General features: G+C 39.7%; 1 protein-coding gene across 2 annotated transcripts in view; it reads left to right on the forward strand.

Annotated features, from left to right (window-relative positions):
* Positions 1-5,423: 5,423 nt before the first annotated feature.
* Positions 5,424-19,263, forward strand: part of MINDY2 (MINDY lysine 48 deubiquitinase 2) — a 90,458-nt gene continuing 76,618 nt past the window's right edge. The window contains exons 1-2 of one of the 2 annotated variants that reach the window (XM_075208066.1): positions 5,424-6,177; positions 14,608-14,665. In XM_075208066.1, coding sequence (XP_075064167.1) covers positions 5,524-6,177; positions 14,608-14,665 — 712 coding nt within the window. In that variant the 5' untranslated portion in view covers positions 5,424-5,523. The remainder of the gene's footprint in view (positions 6,178-14,607; positions 14,666-19,263) is intronic. The other variant, XM_075208067.1, reaches the window with a different exon arrangement.

Raw genomic sequence — 19,263 nt, forward strand, 5'->3', positions numbered from 1 at the left:
ATATTCAGTGGTACAACTTGCTAGTGGCAGACCACTGACTCCTGTTTACAGTTTCACCTGTTCCAGTATCCTCTCACATAGCAGTGGTACAACTTGCTAACGCAGACCACTGACTCCCCGGATACCTCCACTTGGATTCCATTCCTTCACTCAGACAGCGGTACAACTTGCTATCCGCAGACCGCTGACTCTCATCACCTCCTCGTTTCTGTTGGACATTCCTCCTCACTATAGCAGTGGTACAACTTGCTACCGCAGACCACTGACTACCTTCACGTGTCCTTTGTCCATACAGTTCCTCGTGTATTACTACCTCCATATTGCCAGTGCTGCTAGTCATAGACTTTCCTGAGCATCTCATCATCTGCTATTTCCTGTTCCGTGATCACCCTGCTACCAGAGTACCATATTACCACCTATACTGCTCTGGTAAGCCTATCACCTGGTGATCCCTGGGTAAAGACTCCTAGTGCCCGTGACAGGTACATTTATTGGTGCGATTCATAAAAGTTCAGGGTTTTTAATATATTGTGGTGACCCACTCCTCTATGCAGTCCAGGTACATTTATTGGTGCGATTCATAAAAGTTCAGGGTTTTTAATATATTGTGGTGACCCACTCCTCTACGCAGTCCAGGTACATTTATTGGTGCGAATCAAACAAGTTGATGGTTTTCTTATTATATATATTGTGGTGACCCACTCCTCTACGCAGTCCAGGTACATTTATTGGTGCGATTCATAAAAGTTCAGGGTTTTTAATATATTGTGGTGACCCACTCCTCTACGCAGTCCAGGTACATTTATTGGTGCGATTCATAAAAGTTCAGGGTTTTTAATATATTGTGGTGACCCACTCCTCTACGCAGTCCAGGTACATTTATTGGTGCGAATCAAAAAAGTTGATGGTTTTCTTATTATATATATTGTGGTGACCCACTCCTCTACGCAGTCCAGGTACATTTATTGGTGCGATTCATAAAAGTTCAGGGTTTTTAATATATTGTGGTGACCCACTCCTCTACGCAGTCCAGGTACATTTATTGGTGCGAATCAAACAAGTTGATGGTTTTCTTATTATATATATTGTGGTGACCCACTCCTCTACGCAGTCCAGGTACATTTATTGGTGCGATTCATAAAAGTTCAGGGTTTTTAATATATTGTGGTGACCCACTCCTCTATGCAGTCCAGGTACATTTATTGGTGCGAATCAAACAAGTTGATGGTTTTCTTATTATATATATTGTGGTGACCCACTCCTCTACGCAGTCCAGGTACATTTATTGGTGCGATTCATAAAAGTTCAGGGTTTTTAATATATTGTGGTGACCCACTCCTCTACGCAGTCCAGGTACATTTATTGGTGCGAATCAAACAAGTTGATGGTTTTCTTATTATATATATTGTGGTGACCCACTCCTCTACGCAGTCCAGGTACATTTATTGGTGCGATTCATAAAAGTTCAGGGTTTTTAATATATATTGTGGTGACCCACTCCTCTACGCAGTCCAGGTACATTTATTGGTGCGAATCATAAAAGTTCAGGGTTTTTAATATATATTGTGGTGACCCACTCCTCTACGCAGTCCAGAAAGATACCTTGTTGCAACGTTTTGGACTAATAACTATATTGTGAGGTGTTCAGAATACACTGTAAATTAGTGGAAATGCTTGTTATTGAATGTTATTGAGGTTAATAATAGCCTAGGAGTGAAAATAAGCCCAAAAACTTGATTTTTAAACTTTTTATGTTTTTTTCAAAAAAAATCCGAATCCAAAACCTTAAATCCGAACCGAGACCTTTCGTCAAGTGTTTTGCGAGACAAATCCGAACCCCAAAAATAACGAAAATCCGGATCCAAAACACAAAACACGAGACCTCAAAAGTCGCCGGTGCACATCCCTACTTTTAATAGGGGCGTTACACCTGCCAAACAATAACGCAGGTGTCCTAAGGCGAGCTCAGGGAAGACAAAAACCTCCCGTGGAACAGAAGGGTGTCTGCTAAATGTCAGCAGCATCTAGTTGCATTTCTACATCATCATCACCACTTGATGCAGCTTTGCAAATAAGTTATTTTCTGATGTAACAGAAGTTAATGATGTAACATATTACATCATTAATTTCTGGAGAATATGTTATCTGAATCTACAAACACATATATTGTACACAACTGACAAAAGTAACCCATTTAATTGTTTTATTCCGAAATAAGTTGTATGAGGATGCATCAGCACTTCTTTTATTTGCTTCATTACCACTGGCATTAGCATTGCATTATCTTGTACAATATATTATCAATGTGGTGTTGTCTGAGTACCAGGGCCTGATCAACCACTAGGCTGACCAGGCTGCAGCCTGGGGCGCTGGGTCCCGGGGGGCGCTGCCCTGTGGGTATTTTTTTTTAAAAAAAAAAAATTTACTTTTTTTTTTTCTTCATTCATTTTTTTTTTCAGGGTGGGGGAGGGGGGGTCGCCGCGGGGGGGTGGAGGGCTTGACAATCAAAAGCAATGGTGGTCAGTGGTTAGCAACACACAGCCAATCGCCAGGCTGCCTGTTGCTGTGCAGCAGACAGGAAGCAGGACGTCTTCACTTCCTATCTGCTGATCTGAGGAGAGGAGCGACACTGGCACAACTACAGGTAATTGAACGGGGAAACTGCCCTGCATATCTATAGGGAGGGGGGGGAACTGCCCTGCATATCTATAGGGAGGGGGGGAACTGCCCTGCATATCTATAAGGAGGGGGGGAACTGCCCTGCATATCTATAGGGAGGGGGAGGACTGCCCTGCATATCTATAGGGAGGGGTAACTGCCCTGCATATCTATAGGAAGGGGGGGGAACTACCCTGTATATCTATAGGGAGGGGGGGGAACTACAATGCATATCTATAGAGAGGGGGGGGAACTACCCAGCATATCTATAGGGAGGGGGGGGGACTACCCTGCATATCTATAGGGAGGAAGAGGGGGGACTGTCATGCATATGTATAGGGAGGGAGAGGGGGACTGTCATACAAATCTATAGGGTGGGAGGGGGGGGGGGCTGCCATGAAAATCTATAGGGAGGGAGAGAGGTTGATATGTATGAAGGAGGGCAGAGGAGGGGGGCTGATATATGTGACTGGGGGAGTTTTGATGTGACGGGGGGGATAGCTAGCTAGCAGAGTGGAGGTAAGGAAAATAGCTGCAAGGGGGATGGATGCAGGATGGGAGGTAAAGAAAATGGCTGCAGCAGGGGTTAAGGAAAATGGCTGTGGGGGGGTTGTGGTTAAGGAAAATGGCTGCAGGGGGTATTTAAAAAATACAGCAGCTTTGGGGGGCAGAATCTCATGATTGTGTGGTGGTCACATGGGTGCAATCACTAGAATACTAAATATTAGTGAGATGGGGCTGGTAGAGGTTTGTATTTGATTGACAACAAATATTCAGATATTGCTTATATATGCCTGTCCAATGGGGTACTTTTAGCTGGCCATAATGGAGTGTTTTGTTTTAACTAAAGGGCCTAATCATTCAGGGTTTGCATTATAATACATTTTTGCATTTTCAAAACAGGACGCCAACTTTCCAGAAGCCAGCGAGAGGATAACAAAGTTGCAAGAGAGAAGAGCAAGAACAGGTAAGAGACAATGGCACAATCTGTCTAAATTTGAATGCTGGAGAATACACCTGAACATTCATATTCAGGAGTGTTCCTATACACCTATATATTCGGAGGAGGGGGGGGCGCTGCGGCCGTATTAGCCTAGGGCGGCCAGAACCCTTAATCAGGCCCTGCTGAGTACATTTGACCGTGCAAAATGTAAGTTCAGAGAAAAAAATCCTCAAGCACATTGCTATAACCAGCAAAAGGAGTTGCTATTTCGCCCTGACAGGGCGGGTGGCCTTCCATACATTTGCAGATGTGTGCAACTGAGAATTCTGCATTTTTATATAGAAACAGCAACTCCTTTGCTGATTACAGCAGTTTGCTGGGAGATTTTTATCTGTATTCATTAGATTTGGATAACCTCACCCTGTCATGCACCTTACATGAACCAATGAATTGATTGATCAACTTCTATCATGGCAATAAGGTTTCTGGGATCTGTCTCGGGACCCATGGGACTAGCTGATGCAGGAATGTAGTGGAAAATGGGAGGCCGGATGAATGTCTTGCTCATAGTGGTAACTCTATTCCTGTATACTGGATGTTAGGAGGAAGAATGCTGGACTGGGCTCCGGACTGGAATAAAACAACTGCAATATGGAGCTGATGGACTGGAACCTGGACGTGGGAACAGGGAGGACCTGAACCCACAACCAGAGACTCGGTACCTCCAAGAACTCAGAAACTCAGAGCAATATAGTACCACAACAGGGAATGGGAAGACTCAGGCGATTTTTAAAACACAGAAACCGTAATGAGTAATGCGCTCTAAAAATATATCATAACTCTCTTCTGGAACAAAGCAAAGATCTAGCATTAATTCAACTAAATGATCTGATTTTTACCAAAATATACATATGAACCATAATTTCGTTATATGGATTTCTAGGAAAGATACATCATGCCTGTTTGTTCCTTAGGGGCATGTATATATAATTGACACACTGTGTTGTTGTTTTCAGTTACAAATGTATATAGAGGTTTTTCTCAAACATGGATTACAGAGCATTGCTATGATCCATTATGTTTCCCAAAAGGATTACACATTGAACATGGAATTACCCAAATAGACATATTAGCCAATCTTTTTCTTGGAACATTTGACTGGGCAATAAAAAAGGGTTGATTGCTCTTCTATGATAACACAGCCATCTCTGAGTAAATAATCAATGTACTGCCCAAAATCTAGGCTGCCGTTCCCTATGTATTGTCCAGCAACTTGCCTATGAGGATGGATCTTAAATAACTTCTGCTGGTTTTATTTGAAGACTGTGTCACTATGAATCATGCTGCATTCCCTCCTATTTTCATCCTTTATTATTATTCTTTAGAAAATAAATAATCCCAAGACGCTTGCTAGCTAAAGTGTAATTTGTAAATAAAACATATTTTCCATGACAGCTAATATTCTGATCTAGGGCATTGTTATAACATGCCCAAAAACTTGCAAGAATGACAAATGATGATAAGACAACATAATTGGTTTGTCCCTAGTATATTGATACTTTTATTAATCTGTGCAAGTCACCAGTTGAAAGCTCTCATAAGGTGTTTCCCGTGAATGTTTACTCCATCTCAAAGGAATCCTGCATAACTAAACCGCGCACTAATAAAGGCTCAATAGACAACACAAACATTAAACCACAGGCAGCATTGGTCAAGCTGTCTCCACTACAGCCTGCCAATGTTTGTATAACTTTATTGATAACGAATGGGTGAACAGTTGACTCCATCACTTTGGTTACATCCGGAGAGAGAGAGAGACGCACAGCTGGGCGTGACGTCATTAGGGGCGTGGCTGTCATGGCGGCTCGGACTGATGCTGAGGAGCCGCTGCGGTCCAGGTAGACAGTACGCGACCCCTGGTAATGGAGGGTCCCGGAACGGTGGCCGCTACCGTCGGGATTGTGCCGGCGGAGTCCTCTGAAACTGTAGCGTTGAACCCTGACACGAACGCTGTGGAGCCGGCGAGGGCGCACCCGGTATGTCCCGGGAATGGCAGCGCCCGGCTGGCGGTACCGGCTCCTGACAGCGAGCCGGCGGGGGCTCCGGGTACAGAGGAGAAGCAGGCCGGTAAGGCCCATTGCTCGGAGCTACCCATTGCTGTGTCCGTAGCTGCGAACAGTATGACAGCCCATAATGGGAGTCCGGTGGGGAGCGGCACTGAGCCCGCTGTGGAGAAGGGACTTGCTGCTCAGACCTCAGCCGTGCCCGGTCCTCTCTCCCCCGAGGAGCCGAGCAGTAGCGGGCAGAGCATTCCTGGAGGGTCTCAGAGCCTAGATTCCCTGGAGTCCTTCTCCAACCTCCTCTCCTGTCCCAGCTCCGAGCTGATCAGCGAGGGGGCAGAGGAAGACGAGGATGCCAAGGAGGCGCAGGCTGCTAGGGACAGGTTCCCGGGACAGTCCGTCTATCACATCAAATGGATCCGGTGGAAGGAGCAGAGCACCCCGATCGTCACTCAGAACGAGAACGGACCGTGCCCCTTGCTGGCCATCATGAATGTCCTGCTGCTGGCATGGAAGGTATTACACCCGTCCAGCCATAAAGGGTTAACGGGAGCGTCTAGTAACTAAACCCGTCCAATCACGTAGTGAAACAACATGCCTGTCTGTTATCATCGTGGAGACTTGACACTGTGTCAAAGAAACAACTATTTAAGTAGTTTTAATACATATGGTGTTGCTTTGCACGACTGTCATTTAATCAAGACTGCTATTAGCTTAGTAGGCAACAGCTTTTTTTATTTAACTAGCAGCAATTGTTTTTAGTTGGTTGACTATAGGAATTGATGTATATGAAAATCAATGAGCTATCATTTTTATACAGAAATAAGACACACAATCTTCTCATTTATTTTAGTGTCTCAGTGTTGATGTTTTATTGGTTAAAAATTACATTCACGTTTTCCAGCTTTTTTTTTTTTTTTTTTTTTTTTTTATATATATACTTCAACCTATTGCTGGATGTGAAAATATCTAAAGCAGTGTATAGCAAACTTTCTCAGTTCGAGGCACCCTTAGGCTCTCCTTAATTTTTTTCAAGGCACCAATAAGCCAAAAATAATTACCAAATAGTCCCCTGCCTTACCACCGACCCAGGTCACGGCACCCCTGTGAGATCGCTGCATGCACAGTTTGGGTACCACTGATCTAAAGTGGTGCTTTTTTCACTTACATATGTAATTCCATTTGTCTTGTCATGTGAATTGCAGTTTGTAGCACTAAAGTGTAATTGAAGTTGAATATATGGGTGTGTTTTCAAAGATGTCAGTCTATTTTCAAATGACCGTTATAGTGGTCTTCCCTTTTCATTGATCTATGGTAGAGAATTAAAGTTTTCATGCTTTTTACTTTGATTTAATTTGGACAATGAGTAAAGCAGTACTGGGCAACAGGCAGCTCTCTGAGCATTCACTTGTGGCTCCCAAATCTTTCCTCCTTAATTGTCAAATTTGTTTGTTATACCTTGTAACAATTGTTTAAAATACCTGCTGATATGTTATTACAGGTTGGTGTTTATTTAATTAAAATATTTTTTTTAAATTTATTACTGAGATTAAGGGTAATCTGCGGCCCTTTTGAAGGTTGCTGTTGTACTGTGACTATTGCTTTTTGTTGTCCATTTGGCTTAAATGTTAGGACTCTGTTGTAATACCATATCTAATTCAAAGGACTTCTGTTGTAATGATGTCTCTTGTCAAGATGCTGTATAAGATCTTGTATGCACAGGGCATCAAAAATGGCTGTTAAAATAATCGGCAATACCTGTATTTAGTCCACGCTTTTAACAGAATTATTAAAATGTTACTAAATCTTCCCTGCACCATATAATGTACTTTAATAAATACTCCCGGAAAACTCATATTTTTCACTAGCTGTTAGCTGTTGTGAATGCTGCAGACACTGTTGAAATTGAATTTTATTATTTAAACTTTGTCTTCATGGTAACGAGTTCTGCCTTGGAAATATAGAGTAGTAAAATTATAGTGATGTGAAATTTTGTGCAAAGAATAAAAAGGGGTTATGAACTTTTGGATAATATAATAAGACAAATTAAACATAGATTGAGACGACTACATCATCTAAGACAATTGGTTAAGGTGCACATCTCCATTTAAGAGATGGTCAATTTATGGCATACAATAAAATAACCTAGTTTACCATTGATAATGAACAATAAGGACCTAACAAAGAGATGTTCTTTTATCCCCTTTTTATTCTTATCACAAAATTTCATATCTTTATCACTATAATTTTAATACTCTATATTCAGCAGCAAAAATCATTACTTTGTTATATGAAGAGAATTTTAACAAGTTTAATGTTTTTTTAAACAATTGGACAATTGAAAGTATTATAGGTTTTGTACTGGTATAGAGAATAATAGTGCCTCCAATATCAGAACCTCTTTTTTTCTCTTTGTTATTAGTGATGGTGTATATTGTTCTGGGAATTCACCCCTAAAATAGAACTTGAGGGATTGATACCAGTAAAAAGTATAAACACTTTAAGACATGTCTTTATGTAATAGAATTTATATAACTTGAAATTGAAGCAAAGTGAATGCTTGTCAGAAAGTGTGCAGGTCTGTTCACTTACACTATTTTGTTTTTTAATGGAACTCAAAAGCCCTTAAGAACGCTTGTTGAACACTTTCTATTAACACATTTGCATAGGAGACCTTACAGTTTGAGAAATTGTGCCATTTTTTTAGTAATTGCTATAGCCTCAAAGAAAGAGTAATTGAAAGGTCAAAGTCTTCAAGTGTTATAGGCCCAAAACATTCATTAGTTGTCAAAAAATATTTATCATTGCTTTATGGGACATTTTCACATGGGCATTTGCAACACAAGCATTTAAAGCTCTATTTAGAATGGTGTGGCTGGAACACTAACTCAATTTTACATAGTGATCTATGATCACTGATAAAATTAGACACAGTTGTAAACTGTGGATGATCAAACATGGGCACAGCATGCCCATCCTTTGTTCCATCCATCTGATTTTGTTTTTTTAATTGTTATATAATGTTCATATTGTATGGATTCTAAATTTTATATGGGGAAAAATTACAGCACCGATATTGCTAAAAAAAACATGCAAGAGGCCAGGAGCTTTTGTTTTTTTTTATATTAATCCAGTTTGTAGCCTGCTACAAAGCATCATATTTGGGCCTACTTCAGTAGTGACCATGCGATTTGTGAGTTTTTCTACTCATATGGGAACATTTAAGAGGGGAAAAAAAACAATGCTAAAGTTTTGGAAAATTAAGGCATATTTATAAAACTTGCTAGTAAACTGGTAATTACATGCAAGGTGTACATAATTGCAATTTCCTGTCTGTCTTTTAAATGTGTAGTCCATACTTTATAAGACCAAACATTAGCTATATAAACATTCACTTTAGCAAGGGCTTTCCAATCCCAGTCCTCAGGGACCCCTAACATTGCATGTTTTCCATATCTCCTTGTTGGAGCACAGGTGTAAGCAATATTGACTGATGCATTGTAACAGATTCACAGGTGGTACTAATTGTCACATGTGACCTGGAAAACCTGCACTGTTAGGGGGCCCTGAGGACTGGGTTTGGGAAACACTGAAATATGCAGTAATCACAATCGCAGGAGTTTTGATTATCACCTTTTATTGATGTATCAAGTACCAGATTCGACTTGGAATTTGAGTTCTAAGGGTTCTTTTGCAAGCCAAGTTAGGTTAACCAAAACTAAATCCTTATTTTTGTTCACATAACACATTTGTTCACTTTCCTAGGAGTTAAATGGCAGATGTCTTGTATTGGTCCCTACTGCTTACAAGGTGCCAATACAAGGAAAGTCCATACATATTTTCCTTAATGCATATTCTCTATGCCAATCATTGCCCGCAATAAGATATTTGAAATGACCTTTCTAGTAGGTGGGTCTGAACTCTGTTGCTTGTCACTGTATTCTGTAAGCAGTGTACAGTCTGAAAATGATAGTACCCATGATGCCCCGTGGCTCTGCACTGTTCAAGATAGTAATTCACACAGTGAACACCTGCAGACAGTCAAGGAGGAATCAGGAAGACCGTGCATGCTGCCACTCAATTAGGGCCATTAGAGGATGCATCAATGACCACTACTTAAGTCTACATCAGACAAGTGGGTAGTTGATAAGAAAGAAAATAAATATATATATATATATATATATTACACACAAGTTAACCCGTGCATGATACTCATGCATTTTTCTGACAAATAATGTCAGTATACCAAATTTCAGGTCATTCGGATGAGCCCTTTCTGAGAAAATAGTTTTTTCCACAGACACACACACATTAACACACGCCGCTACACATGCAGGGGCGGATCTAAAAAATGTTTGTTGCCTGGGCGGATGTTAGGGCGGGGCGATTTAGGCCCCGACCCCTTTCCGACTTCTGAGGCTGCCGGGGGCTGCACAGTATGTGCACCCCTCTGCTACATCACGCCACCCCTGCCACATCACCCATCAGGCCACCCCCCAGACACACCACGCCATCCCTCAGTTACAATACCCATCACGCCACCCCTCAGCTACATCACGCATCACGCCACCCACTGTCGCATCACCCATCACGTCACCCCCCCAGACACATTACACACGGGCAGAATGCCATACATATATACACATACATAATGCTATATACACATACAAAATGTCATACATACATAATTCCATATACATACATACTGCCATACACATACATACACAATTCCACATATATACTCAAAGCCACCCCCACCCCCCCAGTCCCTTGTACTCACCTCATCTCCAGAGGATGATAGCTCCTCAGCTGTGCTCTGAAATGACAGGCAGCCTGGCAGCAGTCTGATTTGTTGCCTTGCTGCCTCTCCATTAGTTCAGTGACAGCCTGTCACTGAGATTTGACGTCCCGATTAGCCCCACCCCATCCGAATTAGCCCCGCCCCCTCTCGGCTGGTGAATGGGAGGGGGAAATGAGCTTACTCTCTGCAATAATTAGTATCCGCTCCCTCGCTCCCCCCCCCTCTTGGCACTCCTCGGCAGGATGAGAGACTGTAATGAGAGTGCCGGGGGTTGCCCACCCCTGATCTAGATCATGAATCCTTCGTTAATTTGTACTCCCTTGCTTTAGTTTTATTTTAAAGGTTTGAAAAAATGACTGTTATGAGTATTTTAGTTTCATTGTATTAAAAAAACCTTTTGGTGTTAGGTTTGTTTTCCAAGTCTATTAAAGAGTTTACCAACTTCTAATGGTTGCTTTAAAGAGTCATTGTTATAGGCAGCATGGTGGCTTAGTTTGATTCCCTACCATGGCTTTAGCAGTGCGGAGTTTGTATGTTCTCCCCATGTTTGCGTGGGTTTGTTCCCACACACCAAAAACATACTGGCAGGTTAATTGGCAGCTATCAAATGTCTGTCTGTTACTGAATTTAGACTGTAAGCTTCAGTGGGGCAGGGACTTATGTAAGTGAGTTCTCTGTACTGCACTGCTGAATTAGTTGCGCTATATAAATAGCTGATGATTTTCCAAAATGGTAGTTGATTACTTTAAGCTATTAAGACGTACTGCTCTTTTAGTAGTTCTGCAAATGGTTTTAACATGGAAAGTTACTTGTATATGAATTACCCTTTGTTTAATTATTTTCACAGCATATCAGTGCATTGTAGTGCTCGCCTATCTGAACTTCTTTCCCATTTATTATGCCTCTATGTATGTAAGTTCAGTGAAGCAGCAATATACAGTAATGTTAAATACATATAAGTGCATTGAAGTCTGACAAATTAGAGGTTCTGTCTTGAAGAGCTTACATTCAAGTTAGGTTGATAGAAACAGTAAGTTGAAATTTTTAATACATTAACTTGAACCTTTAGAAAGTACACACATGTTTACAGAATCGGCTTTTCTTATTTTGAAACTGGATTTCAGTAGTACACTACAAAGCAAATATTATGTAGGAGGTCTTCTCACTAGTGCTTGATTTCCATTAATTAACTTTCACAATTCACTTTATTCCCATCTCTAGCTGCTGTCTTTAGGAGATTTATTACACAGCATATGTTCAAACTTTGCAGAAAACTCAGAGGAAACGAGATATGTTTGGAGTCTGCAGTTCATGTCAGATAAATCTTATTTGTTTGAGATCTTTCTATTGACTTTGTATAAAATGAGCACATTTATTTTGGGGAAGTTAAAGTTCTGATGACTTATGTTTCTGCCGTATAAACTTGTGTCCATTTAGTTTGGATAGATTTCTACTTCCCCCCATCGCTTCTACCTCTACTCAATGTCCTGTTACAAAGATACATTCAAGCTACTAGAAACATCCTGCTGAATCTTTCCTCATGGAATTCTACATTGGCTTCTGTGTTGTATTGGGATATACCCACCCACTCTCTTGCTATGTCCTCTTTATATATTTGTGGTCCTGATCTCTAAGGGTGACTTTACTATATATTTCTCCAACTACCTTGTGGTTGATATATCTTAGATGTTACACTCTGTTTATGACTTCCCTGCTTGTTTATAGGTCATTGGCCAAAAGAATCAGTATATGTCTCCTGAAATGCGTTGTGCTGCAGTGAATAATGTGATCTGATTGTTTCCTGTGATCTGATTGTTTCCTGTCCTCTTCAGAATGGTATTCATGGTAGGGCATATGATGAATATAACAAAAAGGTTCTCTGACTGTGTCAACCACCCTACATATGTGTATGCTGTACTACAATATGGAGGAATTCAGTTTCCTACGACGATGTTGAATAAACTAATAGTAGCCTTTCTGGTGTGCGGTACTTTTTTCAGCAGGCATTTGAAGGGGGGGAGGATGTAGACGTCTGTACATAATTGTACCCATACACAATGGGTAGCAAATATGTCCTGCTCAAAAAGTAAGTTTAAACATAAATTTAAATACGATTTGAAATGCCAAATCTCTGTATGCACTGCTGCACCAATAGTGGTCTGCAACTACCCTAAATTACTGGTTCAGTCATCTGATTTAGTGATTTTGTGTATTCATCACTCCTACTAAACAATTCCTTACACATACACATTAAATCAGGTCGAAACCTAGTGACGACCGAAATAACACTTGCTCTCAGTTTATCAAAGTCCATAAAAAAATGATTAATATCAATAAGAATATTATATTTCTGAATATGTAGGATGAAGCTGTAAACACTAAACAGCTTACTACATATATTATTAGTTTGATAGGTCTGGATACAAGTTCATATTATCGATAATATAGATCGGGGTTTCCCAAACCCAGTCCTCAGGGATGACTAACAGTGCAGGTTTTCCGTATCGCCTTGCTGGAGCACAGGTGTAATCATTACTGACTGACACATTGTAACAGATCCACAGGTGGTATTTCACTTGTGACCTGGAAAATCTGCACTGTTAGGTGTACTTGAGGACTGGGTTTGGGAAACACAGATTTAGATCCATGTTTCATAAAAATCAGTTAATGATTTTGGTGAGAAAATCATACAGAGAATATGTTTACTGATGTTTTTGTTTGTGGTTTTTTTATGTATTTTTTTTGCTGTTAGATACTTGACTAAATGTCAATGTACAATTCTTCTGGGTGTGCTGTAATTATTGCTTGAGGATTTGTTGGCAAGCAAGACTGTAATTTGTTTTTATAGTAGTTCTACTGCCCTCCATATAGAAATTGCATTCAGATGTAATCCTTTGCTGGTAACGCTCATTTATAAGTGATTTTAACATTGCTCACGGTGGTTTACTGTAAGAAGATGCATGGTGGTGTGTATACATACTGTGTGTGTATATGTATGTATACATATATCCATAATCTGCTATTAATGGGTTGCAGCTTGTGACGTGTCATTTGACTATCATACCACAGACACATGGCATATGATGTAGTGAACAGAAAGGCTTTGTAAAGCCCCTCTTATCAGTTTGATCATTCACAGCACAATCCCCTTGCCCCTTCCTGCCTTTGCCAGTAGTAGACATTGATGGGAGGATTCTGACTCTGTACGGAAATCAGGTTCCCCACCCCTCAGAAACCAGCATGAGTCTTGAAATGCAAGAACCAGCAGCCATAGAAGTCCTCACCCATAAGGGAAGTCTGTTATCAGTGGGCATCCTAAAAAAATGTTACAGGTACATTTATTTTTAAAAGTTATTTAAAGGTTTGAAATGTCTCCTATGTTATTTCATTAGTACCCTGTGATCAAAGTGAGTGTCTAACACATTACGCTACAAATTATTACTTGAGTAAATTGAGCTTGAAAATCTTTTTATTTCATTATTAGGAGTGAGGAATAAATGTGGTGAGCTGTATTTAATAAAAGTGCTTGGTTGATTATTCATATTTAATAATCATGACTACTGCCTCGTGTTAATATGACCAGCTTTATGTAGAAATACTGATCTTTCATAGGGTATTTGAGGATATACCCTCTGCCTACCTAATCTGGGATACGGTTGATTGTAAAAGCCACTTTCTTTTTATTGTGTGTTTTATTTTATTTTGTTTTAACTTGCTTGATTGTTTCCACCACATGGTCTTACCTTTTTTTTTTTTTTGGTAACTCACTTGAAATTTTCCATGTTATCTAATTAGTGTAAACACTATAAGAAGCATCAGTGGGGAATATTTGTAATATAGAAAAGTTTTGCAGTAATATCAAAACCCTTCAGGGACAGGATGGCAAATTGGAATCTGTTAAAGGAAAAACGTTCAGGTAGCCCTCTATGGGACCAGCCTGGATGTGCAGCAAAAAAGAGCACAGAACTGGGATGGGCAGACTTGCTTTTGTAGAGGGCAAACATCTATTTTTATTTTTTTAAATAAAAATATATATTGTTTTTACCATTTTATAAGAATGCAGTATATGCTAAGTTTTCCTCATAAATGTCTCTTGAGATTTTAGTGCAGTTGTATTTCAGTTATGTATATGTATCTTTTTACAGGTGAAATTACCTCCAATGATGGAGATTATCACAGCAGAGCAGCTCATGGAGTATTTGGGTAAGTGAAAATGTTGTTTTATACAAAGAGTCAGCATGAACTGTTTGATAGCTATTATTCTGATATAGCCCTTAGACAGCTAGCTACCTAATGTGATAAACTTGTAACTTAATATGAAGTCTTTATGCCAGCTGTGGGTGATTTGAAACTGACCTGCTTGAAATTGAGTGACTGTATCCAAAAAGGTTCTAAAGGGCAGAATGCCTGTACAGTAGGGATATTATGAACTAAATTGTCCTGAAAGCACCATGTTTGATGAAACTATAGAACAATAAGGAAAACCTATTAACCCAAGGAGGTCAGCTAATCCGTAGTGCACTCTAGGTAAATAGACCATTTTATAAATATGTTTTTGTAAGCGGTTAAAGTGTCCAGTTACTTCCATTTTTTTTTTTGTGCTATTATTGATTACCAGAGTGGATTTGCATTCCATTGTGGATATGTAGTTTGATCTATTATATAGTAATATACTTTCAGTGATACAATATATGGTACTGTAGTGCAATAAACAGTACTTTTTGATAGTATAAAATGTAATTGCATATATTCAAATATACACTTTTTTGGTGGAAACTATTCAAGTGTCAGTTAATAGAATAATTACTTTTTAATTTGCAAAAATAATTTTTTGCCCATTGCGCAAAGACAAATGTGTGTTTGTATGTAATCCTTTCAATAGCATTGTGGTTCCTAAAGTTCAGAGAACAGCAATTTATTTTCTATTTGTAGACTCTCTTGATTGTGTGCATGAATAAAAACCCACCATTTAGTTGTGTTTTTTGTTGTTTTTTAATATAATTTTGGCGTAATCTGCTTCAGAGCACTGAAAGCAAACTGGCATTTCTCTCTGACTTCCAGCTTGTTGCTTAATCTTTGTTGAATTTCTTTGCTCTGCCAAACGATAACGTGGTCTAGAAAAAATGTTTTCATGTGTTCCATAATTACATATTAATATTGGTCTTCTAGCATCATGGTAGGATCATAAATAGAATTGTAATGACATTTTAAGTGTGAAATAATGTAGTGGGCATGTTTAATAGTAAGCATTTCAGATTTGTTAACCATTTCAATGCCAGTTTGTTGGAAAAATGTAGAACCTATCATGGTTAGGACATTAGGCTTCATTTTTATATACCGGAAACAGAAGCAATAACAAAATACAAGCTAAAAAGCAATTGAGACACCATATACGACATAAATGATTAGGAAAATTATGCAAAGTCCCAAGTGTAGGGAATGAAACGTATGCATTGCCCATATCCCTGCACCAAAATCAAAAAGTCTACACTAGGTGCTATTCAATAAAATTTTACCAGTGCGGAGGGACTTAATAAGGAAGTAGAAAATTGCAGAACAGATGAAACTGTATTAAAATTCAGGGCATCTGTATCAGGTTAGCCTATTGAAAGCTGGCATATGTTTGAAATATTTTAAGGGCAATTTTCCTTTTAGACGTTATTTTACTTAGACTACGGAATGCCCAGATAAACTTGTCTCTTACCTGAGTGGAGTATTTTGAAGTGTCCAGTTCCTAACAGATTCCTAGTCAGAAATAAGGCCTCTTGTATGAGAGTTCTCAGGATCAGCATATAGTGCTAATTGTCTATAGAATATCCAAAAGGCAACTTCTGGGATCCATTGCAACCAGGGCCCTCTTAAGAACCTCTTGGGCCCCCGGGCACAGCAGTGCACCGGGGCCCCTATATATACAAAAATAAAATAATAATGATTATATATATGGGCCCTGCAGCCCAGGGGGGCCCTCCGGAGGCAGGAAAAAAAAGAAAACCCTGAAAAAAAAGAAGAAAATACTTACCGTGCTGTCAGCTGGCGATCCGGCTCCCTCCCTGGTCTCCTCCTCCGTCGCGCTCTGCAATGGATGTCGGGCGGGCGTGATGACGTCACGCCCGCCCGACATCCATTGCAGAGCGCGACGGAGGAGGAGACCAGGGAGGGAGCCGGATCGCCAGCTGACAGCACGGTAAGTATATTCTTCTTTTTTTTCAGGGTTTTCTTTTTTTTCCTGCTGCAGGGCCCCCGGGCACCTGCCCAGCGTGCCCAATTGGAAAGACGGCCCTGATTGCAACTGGAACTCCCAGCTATGTCTGTTGCCATGTACCGCATAAGATGACGTGTCCAGGATCATTGAGGCATCGTTGAAATTTGAGGCTTTGTTAAATTTAGCAAGGTGAGCTAACTTGCATTCCTGGGGTATACTAGGGTCTCGCATATATGGTGTCAATTTCCTAAGAAATGTCTGGGGTTTTTTTTAAGCCACTTTTGTTTGTTACATACAATTACTATGGATAAATGAAAATAGTACCTGAGTCATTAAGGAGAGCAAAGCAAAAAAAAAGTTAATTTGCACCTTGGCAAAACCATAGTACATTGAAGGGGGAAGGGGTAAATTTAAAATGTGGGGACAGATTTATAGTTCGGGAAGGGCATGTCCTAGATCAACTTCAAATTTCAGTGTAAAGATAAAGCTATTGAGTATTTGTCTGTGACAGTCACTGAGTTGATACTGAATGGTAGTTATCCATGTCCCAAGCTGTCTGTCTTACATGCTTTTAAACCCAGGCAGATTGCTTTGTATAGAAAGGAGATTCCAAAAGAGTTTGTTCAGATTCAGGAAAAGTTGGTAAGTGTACCTGGCGTTTTGTATAAGGGAGAACAGGGTGGGCTCCATACATAAGGCTCAGTCTGGGTCTTCTTCTGGCCTCCTTGTCTCAGAGCAAGCTAATCAGGAGTTACACATGGGAAGTTGCTGTTAAACTGCAACTAGACTTCACTCTCACTCTCTCTCTCTCTCAGGTTGGATGCTTCCTGAGAGAATCTGCTAATGATGAGCAAATATCCTTATGTTTGGTATGCATCTGGGACACAAGGTCTCGGACATGAGAGAGGGTGTTGCTGAAATGTTTAGTTAGTGCCAGACAGGCAAGGCCTTTTATTATGTTTTGTTTATTTGAACTTGCTTAATTAAACTGGCTGAGGTCAGTTATACCGAAAACCCAGGAGATGGTACCTATTCCCCCTCATTGGCTCAGTGTGCTACATGAAAAAAAGTCAGTATTTTCTTTATGTGCAAAATAATAAACTAATTTTCACCCCTTAAATTGTAACATGGTTTGTCCAGGTGAAAATGTACTCCCTTTTTTCCATACTCTCTTTAATGACTCAGGCCCATAGACTCTAAGGTGTTTGTTACATTTTACTTCCAATTAAGTTTATTTTATATTTTTTATATTTTGTTTGGGTGGGTAGGTTACTTTTATTTTCAAATACATAAGGTGAAGAGTGAGCAAAGGTGTGTAGTCATGTCTTGTAGGAGAAAGTGATTGACATACTAAGAAATGACTGCTTTAACAACTTCCACACACATCCTAATGGATAGTCTGTAGAGCATTCTTGACCAATAGGTGAAATCTAGATTGTAAATCCTGAACCTTTACTGTCACGGTGACCACCAATCCAGTATAAATAAAACTCTTAATATTAGTTTCAGCAGATAATTATCGACAGATCTCATAGATCACTCCCAGAACAACATGACTTTTCCATTCACCCAACCTTTTCTCTAGACAGACTGACCAACAAACAGCATTGAAGAATAAACCTTTTGCACAAGAAGTTTAATTGTGGCCAAATGCGAAAATCCAGTGGGAATATCAACCAAAATGCCGATGAAAATATTGGCGACTTTATACCCACCTTCAATACGTATTATGTTGTGGAAACCCAAAAGCTATTCCAGCAAAAAACAACCTTGCACAAATAATTACCTAGGGAAATTAAACATGTATTAATAGTACTCGAATATAGAAACAAAAGAAAATGCCCAGGTCAATTTATCCATATTGGTAGTAATCCATGAAGCATGTGTTTTTGTTTTTTTGTTTTTGTTATTTTTTTAAATCTGTAAACTAATAAGACCATCTGCAGGTTGATGAACAGATTGGCTCCATTATAATGCATAACTTATATTCACCGTTCATCATTAGTTTCTATGTCCTGTAGCACATTGAGGAAGCAGCTACCCCACAAGAGTGTTTGGGTTTTTTTTAAACTCATTTAAGGGTTTGCAACAAACAATGAAAGGAACTTTGTTAACCCCACAAGAGTATTTAAGTATCCAATTTGTCTTTTCAGAACAAGTGTCTTAAGAAGGTTTCAGACATGGAGGCTTGAGCTGCTTCTGCACCAGTAGACCAAAATACCATATGAAATCTGTATACTGTAAATACTCTTCATCTGAGTATATTGGGCAGAGGCCAATATTTTTTTTCCCTCCACATTTATCTTCACCCACACAGGATGTCAAATGATTCAACTGACCTGCACAACAGTACAAGCTGGGTATAACTTTTTTGATTAGACTAAGTACATTTTATATTCTGTGTTTTTTTTTTTTTTTTTCTTTTGTCACTTGTTTTCTTTTAATAACATTGCAGTAGATTTTTCACTGCTACAAACAATATTTTTCTTCTAGGCTAAAAGCGTAGCAAAAATGCATTCCTTCTATTAAACAGCAAAACCAAGAGCTACCAGAGTCTGCACAGTTCTTTAGCCCCTCACCCCCAGCACACCCACTTATT

This window comes from Mixophyes fleayi, chromosome 4, assembly GCF_038048845.1.
Source record: "Mixophyes fleayi isolate aMixFle1 chromosome 4, aMixFle1.hap1, whole genome shotgun sequence".
NCBI lineage: Eukaryota > Metazoa > Chordata > Amphibia > Anura > Limnodynastidae > Mixophyes > Mixophyes fleayi.